Source organism: Macaca mulatta, chromosome 20 (genome assembly GCF_049350105.2).
Source record: "Macaca mulatta isolate MMU2019108-1 chromosome 20, T2T-MMU8v2.0, whole genome shotgun sequence".
Taxonomy (NCBI): Eukaryota; Metazoa; Chordata; class Mammalia; order Primates; family Cercopithecidae; genus Macaca; species Macaca mulatta.
Genome location: NC_133425.1, coordinates 20,634,935 through 20,654,366, shown reverse-complemented (window position 1 = coordinate 20,654,366; position 19,432 = coordinate 20,634,935). Strand labels below are relative to the sequence as shown.

The window sequence follows — 19,432 nt, the reverse complement described above, 5'->3', positions numbered from 1 at the left end:
GGACATAAAAAGAAAAGTGAGGTGCAGGAAACGGAAGTAAGGTACAGAAGCAGCCCAATAGGTTACAACTCAGTATTTGCCTTATTTAAACATGGTTTGGCCAGGCACGGTGGCTCATGCCTGTAATCCCAGTGCTTTGGGAGGCCAAAGTGGGCAGATCACTTGAGGTCAGGAGTTCGAGATCAGCCTGGTCAATGTGGTGAAACCCCATATCTACTAAAATACAAAAGTTAGTTGGCCATGGTGGCATGCACCTGTAATCCCAGCTACTTGGGAGGCTGAGGCAGGAGAATCGCTTGAACCCAGGTTGCAGTGAGTCGAGATTGTGCCAGTACACTCCATCCTGGGTGACAGTGAGACTCTGTCTCAAAGAACATAAAAATAAAAAACACGATTTGAACAATCAGCCACCTGTGAGTAGTTGAGCATGGCTTCTGTGATTGACTGAGATTTGGCTACTTGTTACAAGAGCAGTTACAGTCTGTTTACACATCCAATTAGGTTATAGTTCACTATGTATGGAGAAATCTGTAGGCCAGGGATGTCCAATCTTTTGGCTTCCTTGGAAGAATAATCCTCTTGGACCACCCATAAAATACACTAATGCTAACAATAGCAGATGCATTTTAAAAAATTGCAGATAAATCTTATAATGTTTTAAGAAAGTTTATGAATTTGTGTTGGGTTGGTTGAATTTCAAAGCCGTCCTGGGTCACATGTGAACTGCGGGCCAACAGGTTGGACAAGCTTGATTTACACCAAACTTAAATTTAGCCTAAAGCTGCCTCCTCACGTATTTCAACAAAACTGAGTTTTGGTTTTTCAAGTTTGCCTCCATGTAGTACTCAGATATGCTTGGGACTTGAAATATATATATTTTAACTTGTTATCTGTATGCTAATATTTAATATCCTAAGGACAGGTGGCAGAGTGTGGGCAACTGAAATCCAGCCAGCAGAACAGAGAGAGATTTGGGGGAACGTCAATGCCAGTGTCATGACACTGCTCTTCAGAAACAACTGAGGAGTTCTAGAAATCTCTGCTGTGCAGTCTTCACCAAAGAAATTCTGAAAATTGAATACCGTATTGAATACACAGGTAAAAGCAAATAGTAAGATGATAAAATTTTTGGACATAGTGGTAGATCTGGGGTTAGAACCTAGGGTTATTGACTGTGAATTCAGCGTCCCTTTCAAAATATCAGATTACACCTTTAGGGCTTTGTAGGAACTCAAATCTGCTAATAGGTTTGTACCTGAAGAGTAATATGAGAAACATTTGTTTTTTAAACACATTCTTCAAAAGTGGCATCTTTTCAATGATTTTTAAAAAGACAGTAACATGATAATTGCCAAGACTATGGATAAAAGGCTGCAGAGAAAGCAGCATGAAACACTTAACACTAGGCAACATCCTTGGTTGTAAATGAAATAGAAACATAGCCTGAAATGGAATTTACTGGAAGCCTTTTGAGTAACTGTTCTGTGTGGGAAATGTGCGAGGGGAAAAGACAAACATACGGCCGGGTGCGGTGGCTCACGCCTGTAATCCCAGCACTTTGGGAGGCCCACGCCTGTAATACCAGCACTTTGGGAGGCCAAGGCGGGCGGATCACGAGGTCAGAAGATCGAGACCATCCTGGCTAACACGGTGAAACCCCGTCTCTACTAAAAATACAAAAAAAAATTAGCCGGGCATGGTGGCGGGCACCTATAGTCCCAGCTACTCGGGAGGCTGAGGCAGGAGAATGGCATGAACCCGGGAGGCAGAGCTTGCAGTAAGCCGAGATCACGCCACTGAACTCCAGCCTGGGTGACAGAGCAAGATTCCCTCAAAAAAACAAACAAACAAACATACAATACCTTTGAGGGTAAACAACTTTTATCCCACGTAAATGGCAATGCAGATATAATAAACAAATTGCAATGGGAAGGGAAGAAGGGAAAAAAAAAAAAATTATATATATATATATATATATATGCACCAGACTATGGAGGATGCATCACCATACCGGAAAGCAACAGCCTGGGCTCCAGAGTCAGCCACTTGTCTGTGCACAGAGGAGGAGAGGTCTCATGAAGCTTTGTCGTGGCCTGGGACCCTGGCTCTTTTTTTTTTTTTTTTTTTTTTGAGACAGAGCCTCTCTCTGTCACCAGGCTGGAGTGCAACGGCGATCTCCGCTCACTGCAACCTCTGCCGCCAGAGTTGGAGTGATTCCCCTGACTCAGCCTCCCGAGTAGTTGGGACTACAGGTGTATGCCACCACGCCTGGCTAATTTTTTGCATTTTAGTAGAGATGGGGTTTCACCATGTTGGTCAGGCTGGTCTCCATCTCCTGATCTCGTGATCTGCCCGCCTTGGCCTCCCAAAGTGCTGTGATTACAGGCGTGAGCCACTACGCCCGGCCACCCTGGCTCTTTTTGTAATGCGTCGATTGGCATGACGCCCAGTCACGAGGGCCCTTCGCGACTGGGCTCAAGGAACACATAAAGGTCAACTTGTTTTTGCGATTGTCTGTTTTTCAACAACTCAAGTACAGGCACAGAGTTAACTGTAACAGTGCTGGATGAATGAATGCCTCAAGGGGCTCATGCAACCTGTTCCGGACTTGATGACCATTGTGTCTACGTTCAATTGAGTTCAAATTTAACATTTTACTTTTCCTCCACAGTAACTGGCAGAATTATAGGGAAGGCTGGAGGAACACGTACCAAGGTTGGGTGGAGGAAGCTACGAGGCTGGAGCCAGCTTCAAGGGTGGGGAGCCACTGACACCACGTCCAGAATGGCTGCCATGCTGCCTCTACTGGATTCAGGTTGCAATTGGGAGTCGGGGAAGGAGGAGGGGTTTGGGCGGGTGTCACTCCACCCCTTTGACGGATACAGACCGGCCTTAGGACCCGGCGCAGCACGGCATGAAGCTTGGAAGCGGGCTAGGGGAGGCCGTCGCTCATATCTGACGTCACCAGCTCGCGCCGGCGGTAGGTGAGGACGCCAACAGCAGCCGAGAAACGTTTCTCTTTCCTCTCAGCTTGCGCACACGATGGCGGCCCCCGCCCAGTCGACTACGCAGCCTGGCGGCGGGAAGCGCAAAGGCAAGGCTCAGTATGTGCTGGCCAAGCGCGCTCGGCGCTGCGACGCTGGCGGGCCCCGTCAGCTAGAGCCCGGGCTACAGGGCATCCTCATCACCTGCAACATGAACGAGCGCAAGTGCGTGGAAGAGGCCTACAGCCTGCTCAACGAATACGGCGACGACATGTATGGGCCAGAAAAGGTACCGGTACCGGGGCGGGCGGGCTGCTAGGCCTTGCGGGAGGAGGGAAGGCTGGAGGGTTGGCTGTCGGTATGGGCATGCGCGCTTTGGGTCGTCGTCGTGACGGCTGTAGGGGCGTGGTCTCTCCGGAGTTTACCGTCCCTAGCCCTGAGACGTTCGCAGACTTCGGCGCTGTAGTTTTTTGTGCTTGAAGTGTTGCACCTTTTCTTTCCATCATTAACCACGGTAGCTCCCATTACTTTTATGTTTATTTTTGTGAGACAGGGTCTCGCTCTGTTGCCCAGGCCGGAGTGCAGTGGCGAGATCATAGTTCAAGGGAGCCTCGACTTCCCGGGCTCCAGCGATTCTCCTGCCTCAGCCTCCCGAGTAGCTGGGACTACAGGTGCGCTCCACCACTCTCGGCTAATTTTTGTAATTTGTAGATAAGGGGTCTCACTCTTTTGGTCAGGGTAGTCCTAAACCCTACACTCCAGCGATTCTCCTGTCTCTGCCTCTCAAAGTTCTGAGATTACAGGCGTGAGCCACTGAGCCCGGCCTAGCTCCCACTTAATGGACTGCTCACTGAGGGCCAGGCGGTGTGCTGAAGCTCTTTTAGAAACACATTTCTCATGACAGCCTTGTGAAGTTGGAATAATAATGTGTTTACCTGAAGCAATATCTTTGAAATAATAGGTTTACTACTAATGCCAGTTACTGCACTTACAATACATTTTAGAAAGTAAAAACTTTTTTACCATTATCACCTAAAGTCTTACTGTTTGGAAATCATATTACTGTCTTAGAATCTGGACCAATACCCACATGCACTGTGAGGGATTAAATGAAGAAGGGTAATAATACAGAGGGAATTTAAATTCACGGCTCATCCTTTACCAGCTGGGGACTCGGACACGGGCACATTATTTGATGCTGCTGAGCTAGATAAAAAGGCGAATACTTTAAGACTGGCTAGTGGGTTGCTTATGTACATAAAGTACATACTGGTATGTAATAAAGTTTCAGTAAATGTGTACAATTATTGTGCCTGATTGGCGATTTCATTGGGCACTGGGGGGCAGAGAAATGGGCAACAAGTACATATCCTGTCTACTCCTGTACTTTGAGCAAATTCTTTTTTTGGAAACGGTCTTGCTCTGTCACCCAAGGTGGAGGCTGGAGTACAGTGGCATGATCTTGCTCACTGTAACCTCCACCTCCGAGGCTCAAGCGATCCTCGTGCCTCAGCCCCCGAGTAGCAAGGACTGCAGGCATGTGCCACCACACCCGACTAATTTTTTGTATTTTTTGTAGAGAGGGGTTCTCAGGCCATGTTGTCCAGGCTGGTCTCAAATTCCTAGGCTCAAGGGATCCGCCCATCTCCGACCCCCAAAGTACTGGGATTACAGGCGTGAGCCACCATGCTTGGCCAAAATTATTGAACAAGTATTTCTGTGCCTTGTTCCTTAATAGAACAAGAGTAAGGCTTTTTAATTCCACAAGTATTTGGTCTAATCTCACCAAAAGGAGAGTGTCATGTCAGTCACACAGATACCTGGTCAAGGTGTTAAGGTCCACCCTGAAATGATTGATCTGGTCAGCACATTTCTCTCTGTCTCAAACTGTCAGGATGCTTTTGAAAACATTTTCAAATTTTACATACTATATCTGTGGGAATTCCCTCTTCCTCCACATTTTTTTTTTTTTTAATTTTTTTGAGACAGAGTCTTGCTCTATCACCCAGGCTGGAGTGCAGTGGTGCAATCTCAGCTCACTGCAACATTGCCTTCTAGGTTCAAGCAATTCTCCTGCCTCAGCCTCCTGAGTAGCTGGGATTACAGGCGCCTGCCACCACACCGGGCTAGTTTTTGTATTTTTAATAGAGACGGAGTTTCACCATGTTGGCTAGGCTGATCTCGAACTCCTGACCTCAGGTGATCTGCCTGCCTCAGCCTCCCAAAATGCTGGGATTACAGGCGTGAGCGACCACTTCCGGCCTTGCTCCATGTTTTGAAGGGTGTGGTGTCCCAGTTTCGTAAAAAAAGGCTTTATTATCAATACTGAGTTAGCTGGGCATGATGTCTCACGCCTGTAATCCCAGCACTTTGGGAGGCTGAGGCGAGTGGATCACCTGAGGAGTTCAAGACCAGCCTGACTGACATGGCGAAAGCCCATCTCTACTAAAAATACAAAAATTAGCTGGGCGTGGTGGCATGCGCCTGTAATCACAGTTATTCCGGAGTCTGAGGCAGGAGAATTGGTTGAACCCAGGAGGCGGAGGTTGCAGCGAGCCAAGATCACACCACTGCACTCCAGTCTGGGAGACAAAGCGAGACTCCATATTAAAAAAAAAAAATCAATACTGAGCCGCCTGCCACAAGGGATTTCACATAAATGATTACTTACAGTGTTTAAATGTGAGCTGTTGTGTCATTTCTGCTCATTAGTTTTATGCAAACAGTTTACAGACAAGGATCAGCAGCCCTCTGGAAGTGAGGGAGAGGATGATGATGTGGAGGCTGCCTTGAAGAAAGAAGTTGGTGACATTAAGGCATCTACAGAGTTGAGGCTAAGAAGATTCCAGTCAGTGGAAAGTGGAGCAAATAACGTCGTCTTCATCAGGACACTTGGGATAGGTGTGACGAATACTTGTTAAGATTATTGATCTTACAACATCTGGGTATATTCCTCTCTCAGGGAATACTGCTTACAAAATGGCTCCTTGGGCATGACTCAATCATTTGATGGCAGCTTCTGTACACTATATTAGCAGTTGGCCTGTGGAGAGGTAGAATGGGGTGGTGGATGTAGCATTGGCTTAAGAGTGGAAACCTGGCTTTGCTGCTTCCTTCGTATATATCTTAAAGCAGAACTAGAGTGCCTGTTCTGTCTAAAAGGGGCAGCTGCTACTCAGCTCCAGCCAGTTGTTGCTCTTTGGGAATGCAGGACCAGGTATTCGAATTTCTCAAAATAAGTTGGAAATCTGGAGTTTTTAAATTTTTCAATGTGGTCAACTAATTTAAAAATTTTCAGAGCAACCCCAAATAGACTTGTATGTAGGCAGGTTGCAGCCTGAGGACCTCCCTTTCATGATCTCGTGCCCAATATGGTTCTGGGATTCCTCCTGGGTCTGAGATTTAGACTTCTGTGCTAACTTAGCTAATGGATTAATTATATCTTTTAAAGTGACTCACAGATTTTTTTTATTTTTTATTTTTTGTTTTTTGGTAAAAAAGTATGTACTGTTTAATGTACTCTGATAGTTGTTACAGGAAAACAAGAGCATGGTGTTCAGGTTGGATAACTCAGGACGTCACAAAAAATGACTGTCTAAACAGTCATTTCTAGTGCAAGCAGTAATGATGAAAAGTTAAAAATTAGGTACATTATAGTACATATTAGGCACTGAAGAAATACTAGTTGGAAAAACGACTAGGTAGATTCATTTAAATTCATTATCAGAATTTCTTCTGTCAACTTATGTCATTGCCAGTGAAAATTCATTTTAGAGTTCAGTGTTTAGGATGTCTGACAAATTACCTTCTTAACTTTTTTTTTCTGTTTTTTTTTTTTCTTAAGAACCTGAGAAATTGGTGCATCATATTCTCCAGGATATGTACAAAACCAAGAAGAAGAAGACTCGAGTTATTCTACGAATGTTACCCATCTCAGGCACATGCAAGGCTTTTTTAGAAGATATGAAAAAATATGCACAAACATTTTTGGAACCCTGGTTTAAAACTCCTAACAAAGGGACATTTCAGATTGTGTACAAATCTCGAAATAACAGTCATGTGAATAGAGAAGAAGTTATCAGAGAATTGGCAGGTATGTTTCTCTTAGTGATTTTCCGTAGGCGTTCAATAGTAAATACTTGTTTTTAAAGGATTTTTTTTTCTTTTTAAAGATTTAAGGCTTACATTTTTGAGTGTAGAACAAATATATTAAAATGTTCTTAAAATAATATTAAATCAACTGATTTCAATATGTTGGATATGAGATTTTCTGGTAGTTAGATAAAGTCTTTTTTAACTAAAAATTGAATTTTTGTTTGGAAAAAAATATTCTTACTAAATGTTGTAGGGTTTCATTTGTATTTATTTATTGTAAGAGTTCAGAGTATTTGAAGTCCACATAGAGGAGTGGATTACTATATGTCTTATTTTAACAAGAAACAGACAAAAGATTTTTTGTATCTGGTATCCTCCTCAGCTATGTGTTTTTCTGTTTTTGTTACAGGAATAGTGTGCACCCTCAATTCAGAAAATAAAGTGGATCTCACCAATCCACAGTACACGGTGGTAGTAGAAATCATCAAAGCTGTCTGTTGCCTGAGTGTTGTGAAAGATTACATGTTGTTTAGAAAATACAATCTCCAGGAGGTGGTGAAGAGCCCTAAGGATCCATCACAGCTTAACTCAAAGCAGGGAAATGGGAAAGAAGCTAAATTGGAATCTGCTGACAAATCAGACCAAAACAACACAGCAGAAGGAAAAAATAACCAGCAGGTACCTGAGAATACTGAAGAGCTGGGGCAGACAAAACCAACGTCTAATCCGCAGGTGGTAAATGAGGGAGGAGCCAAACCTGAACTTGCAAGTCAAGCCACAGAAGGATCCAAGTCAAATGAAAATGACCTCTCATAGGAATTCATTCGGTGTTGGAGGTGGGTTTCTCACCTGGGGCTCTGTGAGATGTTGCTGGGGTTTTACCTTAAATTGTGACTTAAAAACAGTTTTTTATTTGTGTGCTGCATTAGGCTGTTCTCACAGTAGTGAACAATGATTGCGCAGCCCTGTTAACAGTTTTGTTAGGGATCTTTCAGCCCTTATGGTATTATGTAGAGGCAGACCCATGTGCTGCTATTGCAAAGAGGGGAGGATAGGAGGAGGCGGATGTTGACCTCTCCTAGGCTCCTCTTCTGCAGTGCCAGCTGACTTACGGGAGTGAACTGACTGTGAAGCAGAAAATCAGAGGGAAGTTTTCATTCTAAGGAAGGTGTTTTTACATGCCACAGCTCAGCTGTCCCGCTGCCACTGTGCTGTAAACATTGCAAAAATGTGGATCATGTAGGTTAGAAGTGAATTGTTTAGTGAAGTTTTTGTACTTTTGTGATTTTCTTGTTTATGTCTGTTTTTATTTTTTAACATTTGAACATTTGTGTGTAACAAAGTTGACAGTCCAGTGCCGCAATTTTGGAAGGCAAGATGTGAGAGAGAAGAGAACCATTTAGGCATAGAGCTACAGACATTTCTGAAAAGGTTGGTGATGAAGAATTTCAGTCTTCTGAGTATACTTCAGTATACTAGTGCAACAAGGGACACAAAGAAATTCTGTCTTTATAATGAAAGCTACTTCTCAAGGGTTTTATATGGACTCAGTCCAAGCTGTCCTATCCTATTGTGCACTGTCTGTGGCATGCAACTTATAAAACTAGCAATTGTAACTAAATCGCAGCCACTTGACAAGAAAGGATATTCATTATTTTCAAATGGCTTTTGGACTATCAAAACAAAAACAGTAAGGCTTTTGTTCAGAAATCACATTTAGTCAAAAGGTTTAAGAAGCAAACTATTTAGTAGCAGAACTTATCTCAGGAAAGGAAAATATGCATAGTTGGTGAGAATCTAGTAACATTAAAATGCTGGGGCAAGATGCAGTACAAAATTGAAAAGACTTTATTTTCTCAGTAAGTTGATTTACTGATGATATCTCATATGGTGCAAGAAAGGTTTGGTGTCATTAACTGAAAAGTGGCAGCTTCTCTATCCAGGATGATGAGTCAACAGGTTTCACTAATACTTGGAATGCTGTAGCATTTGTAAGATTTATAAATGATGAAATTCAAAGAAAACTTTTTCTTTTGCTAGGAGCCTGCCAAAACAAAGGCCAATATATAATGTTGTGACATCATATCTGATAACCAGAGGTCTGTTATCTACACTTCTGGTGCCCCATCAGTGGTTGTCTCCATAAGTCATTTTGCATTATTAAAAAAGAAATCCTGATGTTGACATTATAGCACACTGCTTTCTTCACAGAGATGCTGATATCAAAAACTTGAAGATACAGTGACGTTCTGAATAATGTTACAAAACTGGTTACCTGTGTCAAAGACCCATTTATGCAAAAATGTTAAAAAAAAAAAAAAAAAAAAACCCCAAAAGAAAAACCTGGACAAACAGCACATAAACCTCCCCGCACCATACAGACATCCATTGGCTTATCAGAGGAAGAGTTCTCTACAGGATATTTGAATTGAAAGGTGAATTACCAGAGTACTTACAAGAAAACAGCCAGCTTTTGCTGAGTGCTTTGGAAATGAAAAATGGCTACAGAAACTAGCCTGTTTTGCAGACGGTTTTCATCACATGAACACATGGACAAGTCTCTGAAAGGTTCAGGAGAAAATTTTTTTTCTTAAAGTGACAAGAGTCTTAGATCTAAAAGGAAACTGACTTGCCACCTTGCCAGAAGAATCCTTGAAATGTTTCTGCAGCCACTTGGACTTGAAAATGAAGGGTACAACTCTCAAATCTTCTCTAACCCAACTGGAGGAACCACAAGACCCAATGAAATAGCATTTTCTCTCCTTTTCCCAGCACTAGTATATAACTGTATGAGGAACCCTTGTCTATGAATCTGCTCAGCTTGAAATTTTGTCTCTGAAGGAAGAGAATGAACTCAGCCCTAGTCTGACAGTCCTGAATTTCTGTGAAATAAGAGTATTCTTCAAGTTAATGCTCACATTCACATACCATGAGGGTTCTCTGCAGGGGTTTCCTGAATCTGAAGGTTTTTTCAAGGCCTATTTTTGGGTAAAACAATTGAAAAGGCAGACACCAACAAAGTCTGCAAAGTAAACTGTCCAGATTAAGAATATTAAGAAGCTGTAAAGTTAGCTTGTAGAAATGGGCATATCCTTAAGTTTTAAAGTTAGGAATTGCTAAAAATGTTAGGGTTCCTGCACAAGTGGCTATGTTTATTTAATGGCTAGTGAACATGGGAATATATTTTTATCCTAGCTAGTGGTTCTATTTGGCAAACTAGACTAGAATGATTTGAGAGGGATAAAGAGAATAGGCAGGACCTTCCTTCTGTAGCTTTACATATTTCAAATGTTAATTCTTAATGACATTGAAGTTACTTTGAAATGATTGATAAGAGGATTATTAATATCATTTAGGGGAATAGGGAGGATAGGATTTTGGTGCCTTCTTCAGCAGACTTGCTCCAAGACAAAGATTCTATTTTGATAGTGCAAGACAAAAGGACTTGGAAAAAAACTGGCCATATGCCTACAGAACATACAACTCTGTGGAACTAAATTGTTTTTACTTTGTGAAAGCTGCTACTTTACGGAAAGACTTTGATTTTATAGTTTTGTTTTTAATTGCCTTTTATATTTATTTGTATTTGGTAAGACTCAGTTGTTATACAAACTATTCTTTCCCAGTTACAAAATCCTGTGTTCGGTTGTAACCTGAACTCATTAAAATAGTTGTTTTCAGGTTTATCAACTGTTTATTTTCACTGACATTTGAGCATGTTATTTTATAAATGACGAGATTCCAGAGTAGGAAGTAAGTGCTTTTTATTCCCCTTTTGTTTTTTCTTTTAAAAAATTACGTCAGTTAAAAAAAAAAATAAAACTACAGTCTTGTCGTTTAGAAAATGTTTAGTTCCATAGAGAAAAGAATGTTAAAGTTTGTATTTTAAAACATGATTCTCTAAGGTTAAACATGGTTTTCAAATGTTATTTTTACTTGTATTTTGCTTTTGGTACAGCCAAATATCAAGCTTGTTTTTCATAGTTCTGATATTTTCAGAAAAATCAAAATAAATTTGTTCCCTAAAATTGGTGTTCTGTACTTTTTCTTTCTTTCTGACTCTTAGTAAATCTGTTGCTTTATAGTATATATATATAGTATATATGTAGTATATATATGTATCATGAAAGATGTTTATATGTCAAATTATAAAAAGTCATGGACATGAACCTAAAAAGTATAGAAAATTTATTAATTACCCTTGATCCTTAAATCCAAGTTTCAGATATTTTACAGTTAATTTGCTTCAAAATGAGCCACAGTAATACAGTACTTTTATTAAATTCACTTACTGATTTTTGAATTATTTATACTCCTCATTTTAACAGTATTTTAAATGTCTTAAAGTTTGGTCTCATAAAGTTGTTAAGCAGAAGAAATTGTCTTGAACATTTAGGGTATATCTTTATTTTTAATTAATCAGGCACAAAATACAGATTCATTGTGCACTTTCTTTTTCTAAGTAATCATTTGACTCCTATTTTAAACACTAGAAACCATTATTACCTTTGTCAGTTTGGTTATTAAAACAATTTTCATCCATATATTTTTAGACTTTTATTTTTTAATTTTTTAGCTAAGTAGAAAACAAAAACTTCAACCAGGAAGGATCTTAAACATTTTAAGAGAGTAGTCACGGAATTATCAGGAACAAATAATGAGAGAAAGCAATCATATTACTACTTAACCCTTCAGTTTTTTTTATCAAGCTATGTTCATCCCTATTCTTGGTCTCTTAAAACATTGTGTTTGATTTTCCCAGTGATTGGGAGTTCTTGAACAAATTCCACCTAATTGACAGAAAAACATTATGAGACATTTGATTCCATTCTTCCAGTTAGTGCAATAGGAGAGAGCTTGCATGAAACTCAGACTGAATTTTAAAGTCTAGATATGATAATAAGCCTAAGCTTATTGAATCTCATGGACACTAGAAACTGTTCTGTTTATATAAGAAGGGTGACAGTGTAGTGCAAATTCACTTAAATGCTTTGCCACAAGAAAGTAATAATCCCTTTACCCCATTGCTTTCCCCTAGTTCAAACTAGTCCTAGGTCTCTACTGTTCCTGGAAAATGGAGACTACACCTAAATGCGAAAAGAACACTTAGTTCTTGTCTTTTCAGAGCTGGATCCTGGAGATTGAAGAAGATTTTTTAGGGATAATTTGGAATATATATAGTTTTCTGCCCTGGCTTGACCATAAAAATCCTCTTTTTGTTCTGTTCTCTCAAAATAAGACTACTACTGTATTTTAAAATGCCCTCAAATAGCCTTTCTGAAAGTCAAAGTTCATTAATTTAGTGAATGTAATGGAGAAAATGTGAGTAGTTCTTAGGTTGAAATTAACTACCTTTTGACTGAAATGATGCTAACTGAACTAGAAGTTTCATGCAGACGATCAGTCAGTATCAACCAATTCCACGGTTAGAGGGAAACTACAGGGCCATCTTCATGTCTTTATATAGTATTGTTCTTAAATCCTTATTCGATGAAAGTTTCTGGTTTCTTTGGATATTCTTTCTGAATATTAAATGGGGCCCCTTGATATGTACAGTCATGTTCTTTGAATTTATAGGGACATTAGGGCCAAGAGTCCTAGGATAGATGTCAAGTGCTGTCCCTAGAAACAAGGCAGTTGGTCATTCTTGGCCACTGTGCTTTTCTCATACAGAATGGGACAAAAGATTTCTAGAAAGATTCTTAGTAGTGATTCAGTATTGCAGAGTTGATTAAAGGCTCTAGTTCATCATGCATTTATACTGTTGTAACAAAACATATTCAGGTTCTTAGGGCTAAACAAAAAAAGGTGCCTTCTATCTATATAAGGAGCTACTATATGGTCAACATAGTGAGACCCCATCTCTACAAAGACTAAAAAGAAAAAATTAGGCAGGGCACGATGGTGCACACGTGTAGTCCTAGTGACTCAGGAGGCAGAGGCAGGAGGATCGCTTGAACCCAGCAGTTTGAGGTTGCATTGAGCTATAACTGCACCACTGAACTCCTGCTTTTGCCTGGGTAACACAGCAAGTCTCCATCTCAAAACAAAACAAAATGAAGCAAAAAACTCTCAGGAAAGATTGATGTGTCTCTACAAGGTCGTTTCTTGCCTCATATTGTTTGCTTCTCTTTGTAATACTGTTTAAAACCTACCAATTAGATAATTCCTGAGGTTAGTAAGCATAATTTATATTATTCATTGTTCATACATTGATTCTAATTGGTGGTTACTTTGTTCAGCTGAAATCATTTATATTGAGAGAATGAGAACATGGCAGCAAAGGGAAACTATTTCTGAGAATGGAATAAATGGGGAGTGGAGGGGGTATAAGAGGTAAGAGTAGGGGACCCGTAGTGTCACTGTAGAGGCTCACTGGTGTGTGAGAGGGAGAGGTACACATGTGGGAGGATGCTGACAAACTTTTGAAATTTTGTCACTTGCTGTGTCTGTAGGAAACGTCCATGAGGAAAGGAAATTAGGAAAATAGGGCTTCTTCCTAGAAGTAAGACTATTATTGTCATTGCCAGAGTTTCCTTTCCATTCTTCCTAAACAGTCTCATGAGACTTGTTTGGGAAACTGGCCACAATTTTCTGTTTGCCTTGTTTCTGTGAGAAAATGTATTCTGAGTTCCATGGCAGTTGTCCATTCAGTGAAATGTGCTGCCTATCCAGTGAAATCTGCATATGCTTATACAGTATCTGTTCCCCCTTTTTAGTAGCTACTGTAGTTTTTCCTATAGAGTATTACCCTAACTTCTCTCTGGTGGGATTGACACCAACCCCTATCTCCAATGATAGACATATTGAGAGGTGACAGCGTGCTGGCAGCCCTGGCTCACTCTCAGTGCCTCCTTGGCCTCGGCGTCTGCTTTGGCCACACTTGAGGAGCCCTTCAGCCCGCCACTGCACTGTGGGAGCCCCTCTCTGGGCTGGCCAAGGCCAGAGCTGGCTCCCTCTGCTGGCAGGGAGGTATGGAGAGAGAGGCGCAGGCGGGAGGCTTAGCACCTGGGCCAGCAGCTGTGGAGGGTGCACGGGGTCACCCAGCACTGCCGGCCTGCCAGGCTCGAATTCTCACCGGTCCCCCAGCACTGCAGCCTGCCATGCCCATGCTGGAGCCTCCCCTAGAGGTGCTGCCCCCTGCTCCCCGGAACCAGGTCCCATCAACCACCCAACGACTGAGGAGTGCAGGTGCGGGGCAGGACTGGCAGCCAGCTCCGCCCACGGCCCTGGTGCGCGATCCACTAGGCTAGCCAGCTGGGCTCCTGAGTCGGGTGGGGACTTGGAGAACTTTTATGTCTAGCCAGAGGATTGTATATGCACCAATCAGCACTCTGTGTCTAGCTTGGGGTTCATGGTTGCACCAATCGGCACTCTGTAGCTAGCTAATCTGGTAGGGACCTGGAGAACGTTTATGTCTAGCTAAAGGATTGTAAATACACCAATCAGCACTCTGTGTCTAACTCAAGGTTTGTAAACACACCAATCTGTACCCTGTGTCTAGCTCAAGGTTTGTAAATGCACCAGTCAGTGCTCTGTGTCTAGTCAAGCTGGTGAGGACTTGGAGAACTTTTATGTCTAGCTAGAGGATTGTATACACACCAATCAGCACCCTGTCAAAATGGACCAATCAGTTCTCTGTAAAATGGACCAATCAGCAGGACGTGGGTGGGGTCAGATAAGGGTATAAAAGCAGGATGCGTGACCCAGCCGTGGCAGGGGCTGTCATCCTTTTTCACACTGTGGGAGGTTTGTTCTTTCGGTCTGTTTAATAAATCTTGCTGCTGCTCACTTTTTGTGTCCACGCCTCATTCATGAGTTGTAATACCACAAAGGTCTGCAGCTTCACTCCTGAAGCCAAGGAGACCATGAACCCACCGGGAGGAATGAACAACTCCAGATGCCACCGCCTTTAAGAGCTGTAACATTCACCGCGACTGTCCGTGGCTTCATTCTTGAAGTCAGCAAGACCAAGAACCCACCAATTCTGGACACAATATGATCCAAGTCTGGCCCATCAGCATATACAATTACCCTGAACCACACTGGTGAGAGATGTGATCTAAGGTGGGCAAATGCAGTCCTGAGAGGTGCTTGAAATGATTGAAAACAGAGCTCTGTCCTTTCCTGGAGGAATGGAGGGTTGCTACCCTGTGTAAGTCTGGAGTTGATTGCTATCAAATAGGAAGAATCCGCTCAAATAGAGCCAGCATAAAGAACAGCAGAGCCAAAAATGGAGAGAGACTAAGTCTTGCCAACCTTACATGAACCCTTGGATGTGGCTGTACTTGAATGCTTGTCACTTACCATGAGCCAAATGTCTTTTTTTTTTTTTTTTTTTAGGACAGTTTGAGTTGAGTTTCTGTCACTTGCCTTCAAAAGAATCCTAATAGCTCCCCTTTGGGACACAACTTATTGTAAAGTTGGTTGCCTGGTTTATATTTTGACCAAATGCATGCCTCATAGTGAAAATTAAATGACCACTTTTGGTTCAGCCTTTACCGTAGTCAAATGGACAGAACTCGAAAATATAAAGTTGCTACTTTAATTGATGACATTCATCTACCTCTCCGCAAATTGGATCTGGACTACTGATAACAGCCGATTCAACAACTGCTGGGTGCTCCGCAAGCGCACTCTCCACTTCAAATGGCCCAATATGTTACCTGAAAAGGAAAAGAAGCCTTTGACCACTGCATGCTCCAGTAGGAGCTCTCCCTTCCTGTCAATCCTTGCCTCTTAAGAGTGGCAAATCTACAAGCTCAGAGGAAATAATGACATCATCAACTCTGCCGGCAAACCAGAAATCCCCATCGCTGTCCATCATTCCTCTGTCTCCAGTGACATAAAAATCTCCCTTTACCATGGCAGCAGTTTTCTCTGGACTGTCCTAGGAATCACAGATGACATTTGGGGATTAGTTTGGTCAGAACAGAGACGGGTATGGCACTTATTAAGTGACAAATTGTACTTCTAAAGGAAATTGTTTATTTTATATTTTGAGACGGAGTCTGTTGCCCATCCTGGACTACAATGGCTTGATCATAGCTCACTGCAGCCTTGACCTCCCAGGCTGTAGCAATCCTGTCATCTCAGCCTTCTGAGTAGCTGGGACCACAGGCATGTGCCACCACACCTGGCTAATGTTTTATGTTTTTGTAGAGACGGGGTCTCGCTATATTTCCCAGGCTGGTGTTGAATTCTTGGGCTCAAGTCACCCTCCCACCTCGGCCTCCCAAAATGTTGTGATTACAGGCATGAGCCACTGTCCCTGGCTGGAAATTAATTTTTTTAAAAAAGTAGTTCCTAGTGTAAAATACAAAAGGTCCCAAAGAGTATAATAAAAAGCCACTCTTCTGCCTCTAGCACCCCCCAACTGCACCCCCATCCTACCCTGTCCAGTTGTCCTTTCTGAGGATAACTACTGCAACTGGTTTGTTACATTTGGAATTTCATCTTTATAATACTCAGATGATAGATGATAGTCTCTGCATTTTACTGCTGATGAAATAGATTTTGTTGTTTGCCCAAGGTTACATAGCAAGACATAGTGGAAATGAAATTTGGACCGAGGTCTGTATTAAGGCATGACTAGCACTTTCTATCCTCATACCACATATTCAGAGAAGAAACAGAAGGGCAGTGTAGACTTTAGTCTGTGGGCAATTTCCCCTTCTTTGCCAGGTGGTAGAACATTGCCATTTTCATCTATAATCTAGAATGAAAGACAATTGATGTTCTTAAAATTTTCTTTTCACAAAATGACAGCAGGTTGTGAAGAGTTGTACAGTGAATAGCAGAAAACTGTAAAACGTTCTTTCTGCTTTATCGAAGCAGTCAGATATTTTCTCAACCTCCTGGACATCACAGTGCAGCATTCTTTTCCCCATTGAGCCTGGTTTAATTTTTTTTCCTTTCTAATCAGCACAAATTATTCCCTATTGAGAGGACAAACTTTGCATAAGTAGACAAAAATTTATTTTCTGAAATGATATGACAATGAAACTTAAGTTCAATTTGGACTGATTTTCCCAGTATTTAAGCACACCTTCTGAAATACACTATTTGAGACCAGGAGTTCTCAAACATGGGTGTGCTTTAGAATCAAATTGGAGATTCTGGAGCATTGTTGAAACACAGATTTATGGGCCTCATCCCAGAGTTTCTAATGCATTAGGTGTGGAGTGGGGCCCAAGAATTTGCATTTCTACCAAATTCCCAAATGATGCTGATGTTGCTGGTTTGAGGACCACACTTTGAAAACTTCTCCTTAGACTCCATTAAGTGCACCTTGGAATAAATTCCCCACAGAGGCTCTCAGATGATTCTTCCCAGCACAGTTGGAAAGATGAGCTGCTCAGTTCTGAGCCTCACCCACCTACTAAAGCCCTTAAGATTTCTCCTGCATGAAGGGGAGGCGAGTATGGTGGAATAATCATCATCACCCCTTTAGCAAAACCTAACTGAGCAGTTTGCCGGTTTTGGTAACTACTGGCAAGATGAGGTGTACTGGGAAACTCTGTAAAAATTTAGAGTGGGATGGAGGCACTTCAGGGGCTCAGGTTGAAAATCCTGGGGCAGAAAGGCCCCCACATATATTAAACATAAATGTTGCTCTTTAAATATACCACTTTTGTCTGTCCATAGCCCTCATGTAGCTCCAGCCCAGTTTGCGCCCTCCACTGCTCCAGCACCTCTGGGGTGAGTGCCTCCTCTCCTGTCAAGCAGCGCCGCAGCCTCTTGAATTCATAGAGAGACAGAGTTGCACGGGGCCTTTTTGAGAGGAACCTGAGTGCTTTCCCTGCAAGATAATTAGGACATTCAAGCAGCAAGCATAGAAGCTAGGAGAGGCAAGTCTTAGGAAAGTTCCTTCAACAAATACTTGTTGAACACCTACTGTATTGCCCGACATTATTCTAGGCATATGGGGCACATTAGTGATTATAACAAAAATTTCTGACAGCTTACGTTTTAACAGATGGAGGAGGACTTAGCTATTAAAGATGTTAAAAGGTGGGACAAAATGCTATTAATGATACTAAGTGCTTATTACGAGCCACATGATATAACAGCTAATATTGATTGAGCAGTTGCTAGGTTGTAAGGGCTTTAGAAGCATTCTTAGACTCTTCTCAACCCCTACTTTACACATGAGGACACTGAGGCTCAGAGAGTTTAAAGAACTTGCCCAAGGCCTTCCAAATAATAAAAGGCTGAGTTGACACTCATGATATTGTGTACCAGGCATCTCCCACTCGTCAGGGTGATCTCACCAAGCAACTCACTTACATTAAATTCTCACCACAGCCTTGTGAGGTGGCTCTTAATCTTCTCTTATAGATGGAGTTGATGGAGGTTTAGGAAGGTTATCTTGAGTGTCCGAGGCCACGCTATTAGTAAGTAGCAGGGCCCTGCCTGTTTGATTTGGAGCTTAGCTTTTAACCACTGGCCTTACTGAAGACAGGTGAGAAAGCCTAGAACAGCTTGCTTCTCAAACACTGAGGCCCCAAATGAACCAGAGGGTGTGGGTAGAACACAAACCATATGCATTCAGAATAATCATTGAATAGTCTCTGAATTACTGTTGAAACACGAGCAAGATGCTTACATAGGACCAAAGGCGTTGGCACTGACTAGGAAAAGAGAAAATTTGTATTTGCATTATTCTGTCTTGCGTAGCACTTTCCCTCTTGGGCATCCGCACTTTGGTGGCAAAAGAGGGTGGACAAGCCTGCACTTCTTAAATTGCTCCTCTCTTCCTTTCTCTCCTCATGTATTAAGTTTGAATGAAACAAATATACATTGTAACTCTACTGGATGCTCATGTGGTGTGGCTAAACTGAATATAACCTTCAAGTCAAACTTTGTTAGCTTCTCTTCAAGGCAGTATAAATATGCTTTTCTTTCTTTTTTGAGGGCTGGTTCTAAATGACAGTGTTTCTAAGAAAGTAGTACTAGAGGATAAATTTTTTGAGTGGGAGCTCTGGGATTGTAGAGCTCTGGTTGTCCCTGGAAAAGTGTCCAGTTGTCCTAGAGGATATACCAGTAGTTTATAGACTAGGGGGCAATTTTGTCCCCCAGGAGACATTAGGCAGTATCTAGGGACATTTTTTTTTTTGAAATGGAGTCTTGCTCTATTGCCCAGGCTGGAGTGCAGTGGTACGATCTTGGCTCACTGCAACCTCCACCTCCTGGGTTCAAGCGATTCTCCTGCCTCAGCCTGCGAAGTAACTGGGATTACAGGCGTGTGCCACCACGCCTGGCTAATTTTTGTATGTTTAGCAGAGACAGGATTTTGCCATGTTGGCCAGGCTGGTCTTGAAGTCCTGACCTCAGGTGCTCTGCCCGCCTCA

General features: G+C 42.0%; 2 protein-coding genes across 14 annotated transcripts in view; one reads left to right on the top strand and one right to left on the bottom strand.

Moving 5' to 3' along the window:
- Positions 1 to 3,349, bottom strand: part of ACSM3 (acyl-CoA synthetase medium chain family member 3) — a 68,558-nt gene extending 65,209 nt beyond the window's left edge. For 4 of the 5 annotated variants that reach the window (XM_077986434.1, XM_077986435.1, XM_077986437.1 and 1 more), the window contains exon 1: positions 2,712 to 3,349. The gene's annotated coding sequence lies outside the window, so the exon portion shown is untranslated. Of the gene's footprint in view, positions 1 to 2,011; positions 2,213 to 2,711 lie in introns of those variants that run through there. The other variant, XM_077986436.1, reaches the window with a different exon arrangement.
- The window catches only part of THUMPD1 (THUMP domain containing 1), a 67,342-nt gene continuing 50,853 nt past the window's right edge, over positions 2,944 to 19,432 (top strand). For 4 of the 9 annotated variants that reach the window (XR_013410832.1, XR_013410831.1, XR_013410830.1 and 1 more), the window contains exons 1-4: positions 2,961 to 3,273; positions 5,711 to 5,885; positions 6,829 to 7,077; positions 7,489 to 7,915. Coding sequence is in view for 5 of the 9 variants with exons in the window: in NM_001265929.2 (NP_001252858.1) it covers positions 3,043 to 3,273; positions 5,711 to 5,885; positions 6,829 to 7,077; positions 7,489 to 7,895 (1,062 nt within the window). In the remaining 4 variants the exon portion in view is untranslated. 9 annotated transcript variants of the gene reach the window in all.